This window comes from Carica papaya, chromosome 2, assembly GCF_054855325.1.
Source record: "Carica papaya isolate Zhongbai chromosome 2, ASM5485532v1, whole genome shotgun sequence".
Lineage (NCBI taxonomy): Eukaryota > Viridiplantae > Streptophyta > Magnoliopsida > Brassicales > Caricaceae > Carica > Carica papaya.
In genome coordinates this window covers 33756717-33774608 of record NC_142310.1, presented here as the reverse complement: position 1 = coordinate 33774608, position 17892 = coordinate 33756717, and the positions used below count along the sequence as shown (strand labels likewise).

Below are 17892 nucleotides of genomic sequence, written 5' to 3'. Positions count from 1 at the left end.
CACCACGCTCGATGAACGCGCGTGCGGTGTCAAGGTTGTTTCGTGCACCACACGCGGAAGATGTGAGAGTGGGATTTGTTTGGCGTTGTCTGGGAAGGAAAAGACATAAAAATTTTGACTTGAAAAGTGTAGAAAGAAAAGAAAAAGAAAAAGAAAAGAAAAGAAAGGAATTTTGCAGGGGGAGGAAGGAGAGAATGATGAGGTGGTGAAAATTGTGAGAGAGAAAGCTTTTGGATCCATAAAGTTGTTTCTTTCTTTTTTTTTTTTTCTCTCATGGTTTCTCGCTAACCAAACAATGCGCTTTTAGCTGCTTTATAACTTTCTCACTCGTTTCTCACGCTTTTGTGCCTCCTCAAAACGCCCACCTCCCGCTCTCTGATTCTCTCCAGAAAGTGATAGAAAGTGAAAGTAAACTTTCTTGAGATAGAGCGAGAGGAAGAGAGTTTTACTTAGCTTTTAGCGCGTTTTTCTCTCGCTAGAATCGTAGGCCAATGGGAGCTCGCTGCTCCAAATTGTTATTCTGCTGGTGGCCCTCTGATCTCAAATCAAACATCAATGACGCATCTGATCTCGGTAAGATTTTCTGTTTGTTTTCCGAGAAATTCTACTGCTTTCCTCTCTCTTTTGCTCTGCTTCGTAAGGAGCTTATCGGGGTCTCTCATTCTTTCTTCTGGGTTCTCAGAGAATGGAGCTGAGTCAACTCCTGGGTTTGTTGAGTTCAGCCTGGACCAACTTCGAGCCGCCACCTCAGGTTTCTCTTCCGACAACATCGTGTCGGAGCACGGAGAAAAGGCTCCCAACGTTGTTTACAGAGGCAGGCTCGATGACTATCGATTAGTCGCCATTAAACGCTTCAACAGATTCGCTTGGCCCGACTCTCGTCAATTCCTCGTCTGTTATCTTTAGACTCTCTTTGACTTCTCAATTATATTTCATTTAAATTTCATTTATTTCTCATAGCTTTCATTTATTTCTCATAGCTATTAATGCTATCCACACGTTTGTCGTGCTTCCTTTTCTTTTTTATTAAAAGAAAACTATTAACGTTGCCGGTTGATTAATTAATGGCGGTTTTGCTGGGTTTATCAGGAAGAAGCCAGAGCTGTGGGCCAGTTAAGGAGCGAGAGGTTGGCGAATCTGATAGGATGTTGCTGTGAAGAAGATGAGCGACTGCTTGTGGCTGAATTCATGCCAAACGAGACTCTATCTAAGCATCTTTTTCACTGTAAAGTTTTCAGTGCTGTTCTCCCTTTAAATCCTGTTTGGTTTCCTTCATTTCCTCCTTTATCATTAAATGATGCCTTTGTTTGTTTGTTTTGGGTTTTGTTTATAGCGGAAAGGACAAGGATTTTAAAATGTCAATATGTTTTCTTTCATTTTTCCATATTCATGTCAAAGAGCTAAAATCTGTTACCAGGAATTTTTGTGGGCAAACAAAAAAATCAATTACCTTATTTTCTTTGATCTTCTTTTAGAAAAACTAGTTGATAAAGATTGTCTCTTCGTCTGTTGTGTGTGCGTTTGTGTATGTATTTGATCGATATATATTGCTATAAAGGTACGTAAGAACCCGAAAATGTATTGATAGGTGTACCTCGTATTGATTGACATGTTTCAGGGGAGACTCAGCCCATGAAATGGGCAATGAGGCTGAGGGTGGCGTTGTATTTAGCACAAGCTCTGGATTATTGCAGCAGTAAAGGAAGAGCATTGTATCATGATCTTAATGCATACAGAGTGTTGTTTGATGAGGTATTTTTTAATTTGTGAGGTCTGCTGTTACCGAAAAGTTGAATATCCTTTATAGGCTGCTTCTTTAGTTGTGATTTATGGCTTTTCAGGATTGTAATCCAAGGCTCTCTTGCTTTGGCCTCATGAAGAATAGTAGAGATGGCAAGAGTTATAGCACAAACTTGGCTTTCACACCACCAGAGTACTTACGAACAGGCAACTACCATTCCGTTGGCAGGCTGCAAATTTACTTATTCAATTTTACTTAGCTGGATTAGAAAGCCAGCAATTTAGGTGTTTATTATTCAGAAAATAGAAATGAAAGAAGTCTAAATCTGTAAAAGTTATCTGCTTTTTTTCGCTCGAGATGCATGATGTCTGTACATGTGATTCTTTACCGATGCCATACGTGTCACCATTGCTTCGCAGGAAGAGTGATACCGGAGAGCGTGCTTTACAGCTTTGGCACCTTATTGCTTGATCTTCTCAGTGGAAAACATATACCACCTAGTCATGTAAGATTTCTCTGGGGATTTTATCAAATATTTTGTGTAGAACAATGATATGCTGTAGCTGGATTATGCTGGAAAATACGGAGGTAAATACTTATTTCTTTGACAGGCACTTGATCTGATTCGTGGGAAGAATTATCTGATGCTGATTGACTCATGTTTGGAAGGTCATTTTTCAAATAATGATGGAACTGAGTTAGTTCGATTAGCTTCTCGCTGTTTGCAATACGAGCCTCGTGAAAGGCCCAATGCGAAATCCCTTGTTACTGCTCTGACTACTCTTCAGAAAGAAACCGAGGTATGCCTACATGTTTACTCCCTCAACCCCTGTAAGAACATCATAGGAATCCATTTTATAAAATTGGGAGAAACCGAGGTCTTCTTTCAATTGCATGCCGTGTATTTGAAACAGTTTCAATACTTGAAAATCCGAGGATAGTATGTGGTAGTGCAACTACTTTAAGGACACATATATATTGATTTACTTGATGATTAAGCAGGTCCCGTCAAATATACTTCTGATGGGAAGTCCGCCTCCAAATGAAACAGTATCGTTAACACCTTTAGGTGAAGCATGCTCTAAAATGGATCTTACTGCAATACATGAATTGTTGGAGAGACTTGGTTACAAGGATGATGAAGGAATTGCAAATGAGGTCAGTAATTTCTATCTCTGTTTACTTCAATCTTGCCCTTCTTCAAACTTGCATCGGAATGGTGAAAACAAGAAAAGAAAAGACAAAGTTAGGGGGAGGTTTGGTGAGAGGAAGGCATTTAGTCTCCTTTTGCAAACAAATATTAGTGCCTTCTTGTAGGTGGTCTATGTATAAAAAAAAAAATGAAGGCCAACGATTTTAACTGCGCAATCCTGTTTTACCATAGCAAGTAGATCGACCTTGATTCTTACATCATTTAGAAAAATATTCTTAAAAGTATTAAGTTGATTTGCACGACTGGTTATTGCTGAGTCAATTTTTTCCATTGCAGCTTTCTTTCCAAATGTGGACAGATCAAATCCAGGAGACTCTGAATTCTAAGAAGCGTGGAGATGCTGCTTTTCGAGCCAAAGACTTTGCCACTGCTATTGAATGTTATACACATGTAAGTCGTTGCCTAAAGTAGCATGATTTCCGGGCAAAGAATGTTATCATAATTGGAATAGCAACTAAATTACATGTTGAATATATAGAAAAACAGAAGTGAGATATCAATTTTGAAGCAGCATAAGATTCCCTGGTAGGAAAACTTGATAGAACATTTTTTTCTTAAAAGTAAAAAGATAGGAAGATGGTTTCCCGGTAAGGAGAAGAGAGTTGAGGCCAGAAAAAGGAAGAAGACACAGCCTAAGCAAATCTATTTTTTTCGGCATAAACTACTTGAGTTACCCATTTTAACAGATATCTAAAACTTGACAATATTATATTTCTTATGATCTCCGTTCTTGTGTTGTGTTGTTAGTTCATTGATGGTGGGACCATGATATCTCCGACAGTGTTTGCTAGACGCTGCTTGTGTTACTTAATGAGTAACAAGCCACAGGAAGCTCTTGGAGATGCAATGCAAGCTCAAGTGGTTTCTCCGGAGTGGTCTACTGCGTTTTATCTTCAAGCGGCTGCACTCTTCAGCCTCGGAATGGAATACGATGCAAAGGAAACTCTAAAAGACGGCACATCTTTGGATGCTAAAAAATACAAAAACTGAAACAGATGATGTATAGGGTTTCTTTTTTATAACTTTTTTATGGTGTTTTAATTACTACATTCTAATATTTTCTTGTATTTACTCCCCACATAATTTCCTTATTTGGGAACTTGAGGTTCATGCAGCACCACAGGGTTAATTGTAAAAACTGCAGTGGTTGAAGTTGGTGTATGTTTTCCCATGACTCTTCAGTGGAAATACGAAGCCTTCACAAGTATCTCGTCTACTGGTGGTGTTGGTCGTGCGTCACTCCACTTTTGAGTATGTTGCCTGTTGGCATCGATTATGCGCGTCCCTCCCACTGAACTTCAATGGAATACCATTTTTATAGACTATCCATACAATATATACATACATATATATATATATATTTATTTATGAGCCTAAATAATAAATGGGTATTTGTAATATTTTTAAATATTTTGTTTTCCTAATTTTTTTATTTTTCAAAAATATGTGTATTATCGATAGCGGATTAATTTCGCGACAACAAACTGAGAACATGATTATATTTTATTGAAGAAATTTTTATATTAAATGTTACGGAATATTTTTAATTATTTTTAATACAATAAAAAATTTAATTTAAAAGCGTAAATAAAAAAATAAATTAATGTGTGTATAGACTTAGAAATCATCACTATAAATAATAAATATCTGTAATAATTTATATATTTGATTTAGAATATAAATTGTTATTAATATTTACAATTAATCAAAACTAACATGTTGTACGAGGGAATTAGGGTTTAGGGTACCGTCTAACGGGAAAGACGAGAATTCTAATTTGTCAACGACCAATCAAAATGTGCCACGTAAGAGGAAGTTCTGGGAAAAAAGTTATTTAAAAAATACAGCGTCCCGTTTAGAGCCCTAGACTGGCGAATTCAGGGTTTTGGGTTTTTTGGCGCCTTAAGATTGAAGCGCAGAAATTATCGGCTACAGACAGGCAAGTATCTGTTTTTTTTTTTTTTTTTTTTTTTTTCTCTCTTTAACTTTCTTCATCTATTTGTACGCAAACGGGTTTTCTTTTTCTCTTAATTTGAAATTTGGCGATTAAAATTTTTTAATCTTCGGTTTAAGCTTTGATTCGATAAAGGGAGCTAAAAGGGAGAAAGAACACGGAGTTTTCATATTTATTCGTGTTTTTGTTTTTTCGTCTAACCGGTGATTATGATACTGGATTTTGATATTTGCATTGGCTACTTGATATTTTCGCGATTTACAGAGAAAGCTTTTTCTTTGTTGGTTGCAGAGCTATAAAAGAGCAGCAATGGAGCATGGATCTTCCAGAGAAGGTCATGCAACATTTTCTTTGACGGGAGAGGATCATACTCTTGCTAATGCTCTCAGATTCGCCCTTAATCAAGAGTTAGTTTCTACTTATTTTCTTATATTTATGCCTTTATATGCGAAAATCCTGAGTCACTTAATAGTGAGAAGATTTATTATAAAATGATACATTAGTTTGATATTGTTAAATTGTTGCTTTTAGGGTTTTTTCATCGAACTATTTCTTTTTGTGCCTGCTTACTTCACAAATATATGCGCCGCAGTGTTTTTATAAAATATGCATAAACATATAAATCTGGAAAATTAAAACTAAATAATATTTCAATGTATTAAACGAAGTTTTTAAGTTTTTATTTAGTGGGTGACTTTAATTTAGGATCAATTGTTTTAAAGTTTTTTTTTTTTTTTTTTAAATATTTTGATTTGCTATCAATGTCTACACCAAGGGTGTTCTTTTTAAAATGTATATGGATGTCATGAGAACTGTCTAAATTCCTCAAGTGATTTCATTCCTTCTCTATTGCTTTAACATTTTCTTTAATTTGGGTAAATGCAGGAGAAAGATCATAATGTTAATAATTTGTTGTAACATAGAACTTGAAATTGAAACACCTACCTTTCTATTTCCTTTTCTTGGTTTTTTGAATGTCTTACCCTCTTTGCACTGCACCATTTTGTATTTCCATCTCCAAAATTTGGGCATGAGAGTACTGTACTATACCTTCTTTGAAATGGTATTTCGTTATTTCATCGTCGGATTTTCAATCTTTTCGATCTTCATATCAAGAATGAGCTTGTTAACAGTATTTTGACCTTTAAGCACGCCACTATGGAATTTTTGCAGTGCAAGAGTAGAATTCTGTGGATACAGTATCCCTCATCCTTCAGATGCTCGAGTTAACATTAGAGTCCAAACATCAGGTAACTCACATCCAGTCTACTATTTTCTCCAATTGTCCCAATTTCACAATGCAACAGAGTTTCTTTGTGGCTACGTGTACTATGATTTCAAGATATGAATATGTCAATTGAAAGCAAATTTTGATGTTTGTGGTCAGTCATTAGTTTGTAATCTCTGCTTGAAGTATGGTTGTGAAGCTAAGAATCCAACTCTCATTATTTATTAGTTTAAAATAGCATGATTGGTACCCAAACACTATAAAATTGTTATTGTTATACATATTAAAACTAATGCGAGAATGAGAACTAGGAATTGGCTACGAATTAAATGACAATTTAACCAGATGCAGCCTAATTGTATTAGTAATGAATCAGATATTGAGTTTTAAGGAGTATTAATCTTTCTCGGACATATATTTGGTTGCGGAGTTAGTAGTTCATAATTCTTAATGCTTAGAAATCAATAGCCTTTTCAAATTATTTTGTGATGTATTATGGGTTTTTTTTACATTCTTTACCCATAATTTGTAGGTGAACCAGCAAGAGAGGTGTTGAAAGGTTCATGTGTATATTTGAAGCAGACATGCGAGCATGTTAGAGGCACTTTCGAGAAAGCTATTGTCGAGTTTAGGACGAGCAAACCCGTCGAAGGAATGAAAATTGACTCGGACAGTGATTGATATTTGATATATTCTCCGATTGACATGAAGGCTTTTTGTCTTCTTTTTAATGTAAAGCTTACTACATGGGATTCTGCTTTAAATTTGATTCAGGTTGATTATGTGTAGTTTGTTATTAATGGATCTTTGGTATCTTTGAAATTATTTTTATGTATGGAGTTCAATTTTCTGCCCTTAGAGCAATAATATTATATATATATATCGATTATATATGACTTCAATTTCTATTTTAATTTCTTTTAAATTTATTTAAAATAATCTTCAAGATGCAATGCAATGACTGAATTATGTTAATATTCAATTTGGTATATTTGGCATAACTTGATAGTTTAAACTAGGTTTAAAAATTATCATGTTTGGCATCTTTTTATAAGTCAAGAGTATATTTTTTTCATTTCTTTTAACAAAAAATAAAATACAAGCCACAGGGAATTACCAATTTCTCATTGCAGGGATAACCTCAAAGAAAGGCCATACCATCCTCAAGAAAATGTCTGCTTTTCCTATATAAATGTGTGTATATATATATATATATAATCTATTACAACTAAGGTAACATGCAAGTGGAAGTTGTTGAGCAAGGGGGGGTAAGGGAATAATACAAACAGCAAGAAGATGGTAGTCACATCCCATAAAAACTCTCAGGAGAAAATGCCAAAAATTTTGTCCTGAATTCATGATAGTACTTTAAAATGAAACAGCCAAGAAATTACAAAGGCAAAGATCATGCAGGCCAGTAAGAAATTTATAATCCGACGACCGTGCCAGAAGGGTCGGGTTTCTAGGAGGATCATTGGTCCTGTAGGTATCAAATGGGTTGCAGCAAAACTGATATTGGTTTGGTTTGTCTGCTCTCCGGCAACATTAACTGCTGTTGCACCACATATCTCGCAGGTCCTGGAATAAATCACAAGCCTTAATGTGTCAGCGTTGCTAATATACATATACATGTCATATGTAACTAAAACTTTCACCCGGTAAAGCACCAGTTTATAGAGAGCGATTCTCTTCTTATGAGTAACGATATTCATTTAACTCTAACTGATATAAAATGAGGAAATTTTTGTATATTAACAATATATATACATACATTTGCACACGCACTTTCAAGATTCTTACATACATTCATTAGAAGTTTTCGCAAACAGTGTGATCAAAACACAATTCAGAGCTCTCTGTAGAATGCCTGCGCTGATATTCTCAGTAAACACCAGCAGTCGGCGCAAATAAGCATGTGTTCTAAGAGGGATAAATGAAAAATTTTCTGATCATCTGGATATCCAAAAATCTTATACTTTTCTAAAGCATCAATCTGATATTGATTCTTCATGAATGAAAATTAATAGGTTTGTGCAGTTTACAAGACAATTTTATGTTTTACCGAATGAATACACTTTCCACAAATGGTGTTTGGATCTTCATCATTACATTTGCAGGGCTGAAATGGGCAGTAAGCTCTTTACAGAAGACAAATCCAAGTATCTAGCAAGCCCCATCGATACACAACTCCTAAAAAAGCATAAAAGGAAACAACTTTGGCATAAAGGTGAACGTATGATCAATTATGCATCGATCATACAGTCTTCCACTTACACCTTTCTTTCCATTCGAAAGTCGAAAACTTTATTTACTATTTCTCAGCATCCTACCCAGTCCCATGTTTAAGATCCAAAGCTTTTGTGTCCCAAGAAAACAGCTTCTACAGATGATGAAAATGAAATCCAGATTGTAAATATGAAGAGCCAACATAAGATAACGCAAAGTACTAACAAGAGAATTTCTAGACTATGTTAAGAACAGATCAAGAATATCTGTAGACTTCATCTGAAAATTTATATATTTCAAACTAAGAGGACTATTTGAATATCATAGGGGATTTCAACTATAATAAATTCCAAATTTCATAATCTTTGGTAATTATATCTTTTTTAAACGAGATTTTCACTGTCTTAAGTTCTACAACAACTCTTGATTTTTAACATAGTCTTAGTTGGTCAAATCAAAGAGCAAAACAATAAACTATTACAGGAGCAAGGATAACAAACTCAAAAGTTTCCATTTCTTTTCAGTTCCCCTTCTCCAATAAGACACAAAGCCAGGATCTTACTTGCATTGATTCTATTACCAAGACCGAAGTGAGGCTTAAAATCAAATCCGATTTAACATGCTTTTAATTCTTTTCCAACTAAGACTATGTTTGGCAAAAATCAAGTATTTTCTTCAAAATTTATTTACAAATTTACGCTTAGTTCAACTAAAAGAATGAAATTATATTACAAAACAACAAAAACAAATTTTTATGAAGTGAATTTTTATTTATGCAGTATTTTTATCATTTAGTTGAGTTACTATAAATTTGTGAATGAATTTTATAAAAATTCTGAATTTGTTCACTATATAGCCTAAGACAATAATTCACAGTAAACAAACAAAACCTTCATCCGAGGCAGGGCTTGAGTGCAGAATCATATCCACTGTATTTACACTCCTCTTCCATATTTCTCTTATTATAAATCAAATAAAAAGAGAATAAGAAGAAAGTAAAGGATATACTCCTATAATTTTAGGAGGGTGACAAATACATTTTGTAAAGTATCCCATGACACCATCATTTTATCAACTCAGAAACTGATGAAAAGACAACAAATAGACATGTATGAATTTTATCAGACACCAAGAATCTAGACACCAGATCAATATATGTAGTTCCTCATAAGAAGCACCACAAAATTCAGTTATCCATGGCTGATGACACAGTTTTAACTTCAAAAAAAGGAGAAAACAATTATCAACTTACATGTTTCCCCTGATCTTGAACCAAGTCTCTGCACATTTCTTGTGAGCAGCACCCAAATCCCCTTTGCAGGAGCAGCCCAACTGAATAAGCTCCCTACAATCATGTCCGCCGCCGCCACTCCCACCCTCCGGACCCAAATGGCAAATCCTGCAATCCCAACCCAAATGCAGCTTCTTCAAAGTCAAGTCCCCACTCTCCAAATCTGCCTCTGACAAGGAATCCGACAAGGATGATTCCCTGTCAGAGCCAATTTCGCCGGAAGATTCAGCCACAGACTGTGCTACGTCACTGAACCCGGCGACGGAGGAAGGATCTTGAGGGCCACTTACAAAATGGGGTGCCTCTAAAACAGGCATGGTTGTGTACCCAGATGAGGAAAAGTCATGGAATTGCGGGAGAAGGAAACAAATAAAAATAAAAACAGAAAACAGAGCAGAAAGAATTCTCTAAAAGGTTTAACGCACTTCAGGTCGTGAAGCAGAGACTGTTTGGATTGGGCAAAAAAGTGTAGGTGGTGAAGTGCTTTGTTGTCTTCTTCTTCTTTTTTTCCTCTCTTGTAATCTCTTAGCTCTATTTTCTTTTTTCGAGCAGGAAAATATCAGTTTTTCTGACCCAGAAAAAGAAAATATCAAAACTTCTTTATTATTATTATTATTATTATTTTTCCTCTTCGGTTTCTATTTCCTTTTTCTTTGTTTGTGTCAATGTCAGTGATAATGGCAGTGAAAGGGAGCAATGCTGGTTAAAATGGAAACGCAAAGAAACTGCAGTTTGGACGTCTGGTGCAGTGTGGGACAGGAAGGAAGAAAAAGTAAAATAAGAAAAATAATATTTCTTTTTTATAATTTTCTCTCATTAATTATACACAATTTTGGCGTTTGAGGTTTATCTCTTACGTAGAATATAAAACAGAATAATGAAAAATATAAAAAAAAAATATGTCTTTTAAATTTAAATATCAAATAATAGTTTAATATATATTTAATGATAATAAACTTGTTTTTCATATAGCTAAAAAAATAATAATAAGTCTATAACATAATAAAAAATAAAAACTAAAACAATAATCATTATATATTTCTTTAAAAAGTAAAATGATAAAAGGACTAAACAGTTATTAAAGAACCAATGAATCTAATTATAATTATAACTGAATTTTAGAGACTTTTTGTAAATTACACTTTAATAATTAAGACATACAAATTAACATTATTTTAATATTATTATACCATTATGTCTTCCTCCTAACAGGATTAACTCCATCAAACTATATTTCAAAAGATCAATTACTACATTAGTGTTCTGTTTAGGAGTGAGATTAGAGATTCATCACCATTATTAACATTCAGTTCATAAATATAAATACCCTTTTAACTTTTGGTTGTTCCCCATCTTAATCTTATCTTTTCTTTAGAAATAAAAAAGATAATTAAATTTATAATACTTTCAAAAATTATCTTTCCTCCTCTAAATTAAGAGTTTTCGAAGGCTAATTAATGATATTAAACATACTCAGTAAACTAATTAAATTCGACTCAATCAAAAATCAAAATAATTATTAAACATATTTTCTAAGTTATTGCTTCAAGGGGTTGGAAGATCAACTAAAGACTGCAGTCTGAAAACAGAAAATCTTTAACAAAATCAATTGCCACGGTAAAAAGTTCCTCCCTCACATAATAAATCTATGCTAGCTCTGAAACAGAAGGATGCAACTGGATTCGTGGGCATCAGTTATGTCTAGGACTGATTCAAGAGCCCTAACACGCCAAAGGGAACGGTGTATGTCTCGGGAATCCATAAGAACCGAGGCAAAGGAAACAGAACATATAAGTATCAGGAAACTGGCACATCAAGCTGCTTGAACTTCAGCGGCTGGGGCACTGTCTGCTGGTTTTACTAACTTCGGGGTGCTGTCCGTTGTTTTTGACAAGCTTGGAATATATCTCCAACATCGTTTGTGAACTCCACTTATTTTCTTGGGAGACTCTGCAGCTGGCAAGCCTGCATCAAATGCTAGATACATCAACGAAGCCTGCCTTCATGTGGTAACTAGAAGAAACTAAGATGAGCACAAGAGCAAATACAATTAAGTAGTTCGTTCTCTGTCACAAGAAAATTTGAGAAGCTCTAATTTACTTCAACAAAAATTGACAGACAGCAATGTCGTCCTTTTTGTGTCATGTAAGAATTGGAGATGCATGACTGTTGAATACCAAAACATCATATCTCTGCTTTATGTTTCCTCCATAGACTACAATATTCCAGGCTTCACAATTGCAGGTTATGACCCTTGCTTCCTGAATACCAGACCATCATGGCATTGCTTTAACGTTTCCTCAATAAACTACAATATTCCATGCCTCCAACCTGGACATTACACCTCATATATGGAGCAGTCATTAATCACAAAACACAAACATGACCAGTCTTGCATCCTATGTATCTTAGCCACTACCTAGAAATCATTGTGCTCTCACAACCTTCTTCACTTTCACATTTTTGACAACTCCTCTCTTGGCTTCTGGAGTTTCATTAGTTTTTGTTGACTAACATATATTTCATAAATTCATTTGCTCTAACTACTCCTGACCAAGAAAGAACACCAACTAGTTTAAATAATTCACATCAAATAGCTTTCAGTGAAAAATTCCCATCAAATACCATATTGTTAACTATTAAAAGGTACCGGATTAGAAATCGAATACAGGGCAACAACTTGTGATAATACATACCAACAGAGCAAAAACCAACGACCAATAACTTTGTCAAAAACCAAAGCTAGTGATGTAAAAGTGGTCGGTTCACAAGGATAAGCCTCCCAGTAGTAGGTTCTCAGGGATCATAGAAACAGACAATGTAACAGGGAGTGCCTCCCCTCTTTTGCTTGATTATAACCTTCCTGCACACAGTTCAGTTTGGCCAATTTCAGATCCTAATCCGACGCCTTTGTCTACTTGATTGTCTATTGAAAATAATAGCCCGTCAGGTGGGGACAATATGAACCACAACATTGTCAGAGGAATCTTTACCTTGGATGTTGATCAAACAAGTCCTAGAATCTCACTTGCTACAAAAAGACAGGTACTCAGCTATCCTTCAATTCCTATACAGTCAATTGAGACAGATGCTTATAAAGAGAAACCAGATGAGATCCTTAAGAAACTGAACTTCAGATTAAATTATTCTTCTGGGAAGGAAGGTGAGGTTTAGAGTGTCCCAGACTTATGTTAAAAGAAAAGATGGTGCTAATATTTAACTTACAAGATTGGCCTCTACCATCCATTTCAGCTTCCCAAGAACTGCAGGGTAAGGCATTTTGTTATGAAGATCATAAGCTGGAGCATCAATGGTTTGGGTAATGTTCTGAACTCGCTCCTTTTTTGTAATATAGGATTCTACATTTAAAGGATGGTCTTTTAGTTTATCTGCAAGGGCTTCAGGGGGTCTTCCTGTGATTTGGGATACTAAGATTGCCTCTTTCATTGATAATATTGAAGGATCCTCTCTCTCAGTTTTGTTGAAAGTGTGTTAGGTCCGAGTGGTTTTCTTGTGCACCGCCCCAGTTGACAGTTTCCAAAACTTGCTCCGACCCAACCTGATCCAGTTTGGTTTCAATTTAAACCACAACAGTCTCTATCCGAGTAAATAATTTTGGCAGATTACAGATTGTTTTGTCATTCCTAGTTTCATCAAGAAAGTAGAACTTGAGGGGGACAGAGTGGTGAGAAATCCAGCAGCATTGTTGTCATGATAACAGACTCTTTTTAAGAATCTCTATGAGGATGAGTACATCAATTGGTCTTTTACTGGGGGTCTTGATTGGTGTCTGATTAATGGAGAGTAAACTAGATAGGAAGAGTGATCATTTGGTGAAGCTGAAATCAAAACAGTTGTATGGGACCCTGGTGCGAATAAGGCTCCAAAGCGTGAAGATTTAACTATTGCCTTCCTTCAACACTGTTGAGATATCATCAAGGATGATTTAGTTGAATTTTTTAAGGAACTTCACCTTAATGGTACGGTATGCATCAATATGAATTCGACTTCAGTGCTTTCGTCCCTAAGCAAAGTTATTCTATCAGTATGTATGATAACTACCCGAACAATCTAATAACAAATGTTTATAAGATCACATCTGAAATGTTGTTTCAAAGGTTGAGGGAAGATACTTGAAGAAATGATATCTTGTTCACCAAGGTGTATCTATAGACAAATTTTGAATGCCTCTCTTATTGTCACTAAGATGGTAGAGGAAGGTACAAGGTCAAGAAACAAAGACTTGGTCAAACTAGATTTTGAGAAAGCCCATGATCGAGTATATTGTGGCTTCCTAAATAAGGTCTTGGAGAGGAAAGGTTCCAGTGTCAGAAGGGGAAACAAGATTTCAAGTTGCCACTCATTAATTGCGTTTGTTGTTTTGGTTAATGGCAAAGCAAGAGACTGATTTGAAGGGAAAAATGGTTTGAGACAAGAGGATCCCTTGTTGTCTCCTTTTCTCTTCATAATTGTTGTCAAGTTATGAGTCAAAGCCTTCTAAAGGTTTTGATAGATTTGTTCCAAGGTTATAGGGTCTGCCCTAATAGATCAGAATCCCATCTTCAGTAAGCAAATGATAAGATTATCTTCCTTTTGTATGATCACGTGAAATTCAATAATGTGCTAACCATCCTGTATTGTTTGAGGCTATCTCCAGGCTTGTGTATTAACCTCAAAGAAAATGGTCCGGTGGTTTCTAGTTGATTCTTTCGGTTGTGAAATCTTAGAGTAGCCTTTCACTTATCCTGGTGTTCCAGTAATCCAGCAGTTGCTTCCTTTTGAGACCCTGTGATGCATAAAATATCTAGGCATGTGGATTGTTGGAAGGGTAGCTTTTTTCTTTTTTGAAATAATTGGAAGGGTAGCTCTTTTCCCCCTGAGGGTAGGGTCACTCTTATTGATTCTCGTTTATCTATATTTCCTTGCACATTTATCTCTGTTTAAAAGCCTAAGAACGTGATTGAGATAGAATCTTGAGTAGGTGATGAGCAAAGTTTCTATGGTTGGGTTAAAATGGGTCCTCCAAGAGTTCGTTTACTTAATAGGGAGAGATGTCGTATGTCCAAAGTTGATAGGGTCTTGATATTGGAAAATCTCTATTTCAAAAATCTGTTTCTTTCGACCTAAACAGTCATGGCAATTTCCTTTTACCCAACTCTTTGTAGTACAAAGTTATTAAGAGCAACTTTGGTCTCCGCCAAAATGGATGAACTTCCAAGACTAATGTTCCAAGTACATATTAGCGGGGGGTGATGTTTCCTAATTTCTTTTCCAGTGGAAACCTTAACTTGACAAGACTCCTGTGCCTTATCAATTACCTTGCATTAACAGGTTGTCCCATAACACTATCTCATCTCCTCCTTCAAAAACCTTAATGATCGGAAAGCATGTGGTCTATTTAATCCAGGTTCTTGAGTTTGTAGCGTTTTTCTAATCTCCCTAACTGCAGAATATGGTCTTTGGATTCTTCAGGGGTTTTTTTTCTTGCAATTCATACCTTTTGGCTTTTTGACTCGTAATCCTGCCTCTCAAACTAATTCTTTCCACAAATGTTTATGAAAGGCCATACATCCTCCAAGATTAAAGTTCTTGTGTACTAATTATCTACTTCAAGCTCACAGGCTGAACCAAACTCTGCCTATAGGTGTTTGTGTTATGTGTTTTACACCTGCTGAGTCTTGTAATTATCTTTTCCTACTGGGTCATGGCTTGGCATCTATTGCATCGGATTGGGGGTGTCTTCGAGTTTCCCCTCGTAAAATTGATGGCTTTCTCCCTTCTATTCTTTTTGGTATGAGAACAAAGAAGTAGATTAAAGCTTTCTAGTGTAGGGTTCTTTTTCAGTAGGATGAGCGTGATTTGGTTCCAAAGGCATCAGAATGATCAAGGATCAATACTCTGCTTTCTGAGTCATTGGGGTAACCTATATTTCTTGACTTCTCTCGATTAAAGCACATGGTTTCTTTAAAGATTTACCTTTATCTGCATTATATAGAGATCGGCTAGCTATTCTCTCAAAAGACTAGTTGGTCTTTCTCTTTTTTTTTTTTTTTTTCTTTTTCTTATCTTTTTTGAGGACTCTGAATCCTCTCTACTTTTGTGCTCTTTTCTCCCCTTCATTAATATATTCCTTTCTTTGTAAAGAAAAAGTAATGTTCTTTAGCAGGAAATTCAATATTTTTTTTGACACGCTACAAAAGGAAAAGAGAAAAATTAGATTTGGAAGGAAAAAAAAGGGAGTAAAGAACTTATAATCACTAGAAGCTTGATGGTGAATTAGAGATAGCAAATGTGCACCAGAAAAGCATTATTAGCTTGAGCAATATTTTGCTCTTCAAAGACACAAGAACCATGAAGGATAAATAGATTCACAAGAAGTACGAAAAATTTGCTATCTTGAATGGTTGAAACCTTACTTATTCTATTAACTATTTCCATAGTGTTATGGTGTCAAAGATTTTGGGAGTGTCATTGATCTCCTGATTGACTTATAAAGTTTTTTGTATATGGGTGGTACCCCTTTGGTATCCTTGTTCATAATACTATACATCTTTATCTCAAAAAAAAAAAAATAGTGATATGATGTCAAAAGGCATATGCATGTTAATTACTCTCCAAATAGGCAAGTTGGCATGCACCCAAGAACTTTTCACTCATGCTGAGTTAACCACAATATTGATACGAACAAAAGAAGAAATAATTTCACTCTTCTGATTGAACCTGGGGACAGAAAAGGATATGTCAACAAGGGTTTTCCTTATCATGATTTACTAAATGCTACCCTCAGAAGGTTGCTATGAGAGCTCCCTGCCTCTCAACTTATTATCAATTTTCACCCACCACCAAGGTTGCCACATTTGCGGCTCATGAGGATTACAAATGTGTATTTATGGTTACAGTTCAAACCTTGGATGATCCATAGGTCACAGTTACATATACAGATGAAGACGAAGCTTGCACCACTTAAAGATCAAACAGCTACTGAAAGTTCTATGCTTAGCTAGAAAATCTAACAGCTGCTATAAGAGGTAACAACATCGAAAGTCCATAGACAACTCCAAGAATGTAGGATCATCAACCCAAGTATGAATCAGTAAAACTAATTCCACCTTATCCAGTAATGAAAACACAGAGAGGAGGGCAATGCTGGAGCTAAAATTCCTCCATCAATCAAATAACAGTCACCAATCCAAACAATAAATTGAGAAAATGAAGAATGCTGACCGTCTTTGTGCACAAGCCCCCATGCCTTTCCATGCCTTCCATCCTGCCAGAAAACAAACCGCATAAACCCTACAACCTTAAACCCTAAAAAGAAAAAAATCAACCATAAAAATAACAAAGACATTTAATCATCAGACGCTTTTTGCAATAGAAGCTATTACAGCCAATCCCCTAACTCCAACCCCTCACAAAATTTACTAAAAATAACCAGAAATCAAAACAGCGACGTGGTAAATTTCTTTCCAATTCCAAAATTTCCTCAGAAACCAAACAGACATAACAACAAACAGAAATAACACCCAAAACAGAGAGGGAAGGAAACGTGTGAATGAGAGAGAGAGAAGACCTTGTAAAGGTTGATCTTGGTGATCTCGTACGAAACTCCTGTCCAGTGAGTTTTAGCCATGTGATAACCGAGGCCCCAGTTGGGCAGGAACTGAGCGACCTCGAAAAGGTTTTTCTTCTTTCTTCGCCTGCGCTTATTGGAATCCGTGGAGGTGGCACTAGGATTTTTCGTGGAAGGAGAAGAAGTGGACAAGCTCCGCAGGAAGTTGAATGAGAGTCTGAAGAGACCAAGGGTTTGGCTTGGCGAAGTAGCTGCTCTACTTGAGAGACTCGTTGCCATTTCTGAGCCCCCCCTTTTTCTTCCCTTTGTTTAGGTACGCTGTTCGGCTTTCTTCAGCACCTTCGTCCTAGTATGGATTCTCCCCCTGCACAAGTCTCAATGTAGGAGACGCAACAGAGAAGAAACGAGTAGGGAAAATGATCTGCCTCTGACCTAAACGACGCCGTTGAAGTTTTCGTTTAGGTTTTTTTTATTTTATTTTTTAAATTATAAGGTTGTATATCTATCACCGTTAAAATCGTATTTAAATATCAATTTAAATTCACTAATACCATTATTAAAATAAAATACATGATAATTTAACTTATTTTGAATATTAAGCAAATTCTGAAAATAAATTAACCGATCCAAAATTTAATTTTTATTTATTTATTTAATTATGTTACAATT

General features: G+C 35.7%; 4 protein-coding genes across 5 annotated transcripts; 2 read left to right on the top strand and 2 right to left on the bottom strand.

The window, feature by feature from the left end:
• The first annotated feature begins 157 nt into the window (after positions 1–157).
• LOC110810042 (serine/threonine-protein kinase BSK5-like) lies at positions 158–4170 on the top strand. The gene is made up of 10 exons (XM_022036078.2): positions 158–573; positions 683–891; positions 1090–1225; positions 1619–1752; positions 1842–1947; positions 2161–2246; positions 2353–2541; positions 2744–2899; positions 3231–3344; positions 3702–4170. Exons 1-10 carry the CDS (start codon positions 492–494, stop codon positions 3942–3944), a joined length of 1455 nt encoding a protein of 484 aa, XP_021891770.2. The 5' UTR covers positions 158–491; the 3' UTR covers positions 3945–4170.
• A 586-nt stretch (positions 4171–4756) lies between these two features.
• On the top strand, positions 4757–7027 carry RPC14 (RNApolymerase 14 kDa subunit). The gene is made up of 4 exons (XM_022036075.2): positions 4757–4893; positions 5200–5315; positions 6082–6158; positions 6669–7027. Exons 2-4 carry the CDS (start codon positions 5218–5220, stop codon positions 6815–6817), a joined length of 324 nt encoding a protein of 107 aa, XP_021891767.1. The 5' UTR covers positions 4757–4893; positions 5200–5217; the 3' UTR covers positions 6818–7027.
• A 393-nt stretch (positions 7028–7420) lies between these two features.
• LOC110810036 (RING/FYVE/PHD zinc finger superfamily protein) lies at positions 7421–10484 on the bottom strand. Of its 2 annotated transcripts, none has more exons than XM_022036070.2 (2): positions 9615–10460; positions 7421–7714 (listed from the first exon to the last, which is right to left on the bottom strand). In XM_022036070.2, the coding sequence occupies exons 1-2, from the start codon at positions 9968–9970 to the stop codon at positions 7492–7494; spliced, it is 579 nt and encodes a 192-aa protein (XP_021891762.2). In that variant the 5' UTR covers positions 9971–10460; the 3' UTR covers positions 7421–7491. The 2 variants fall into 2 exon arrangements, with proteins under 2 accessions (XP_021891762.2, XP_021891764.2); XM_022036072.2 differs by lacking the exon at positions 7421–7714 and adding an exon at positions 8107–8516 and having other exon boundaries at positions 9615–10484.
• Positions 10485–11149: 665 nt separating this feature from the next.
• Positions 11150–17648, bottom strand: LOC110810000 (uncharacterized). Its single transcript, XM_022036024.2, has 3 exons — positions 17224–17648; positions 16878–16920; positions 11150–11618 (listed from the first exon to the last, which is right to left on the bottom strand). The coding sequence occupies exons 1-3, from the start codon at positions 17500–17502 to the stop codon at positions 11467–11469; spliced, it is 474 nt and encodes a 157-aa protein (XP_021891716.1). The 5' UTR covers positions 17503–17648; the 3' UTR covers positions 11150–11466.
• Positions 17649–17892: the final 244 nt, after the last annotated feature.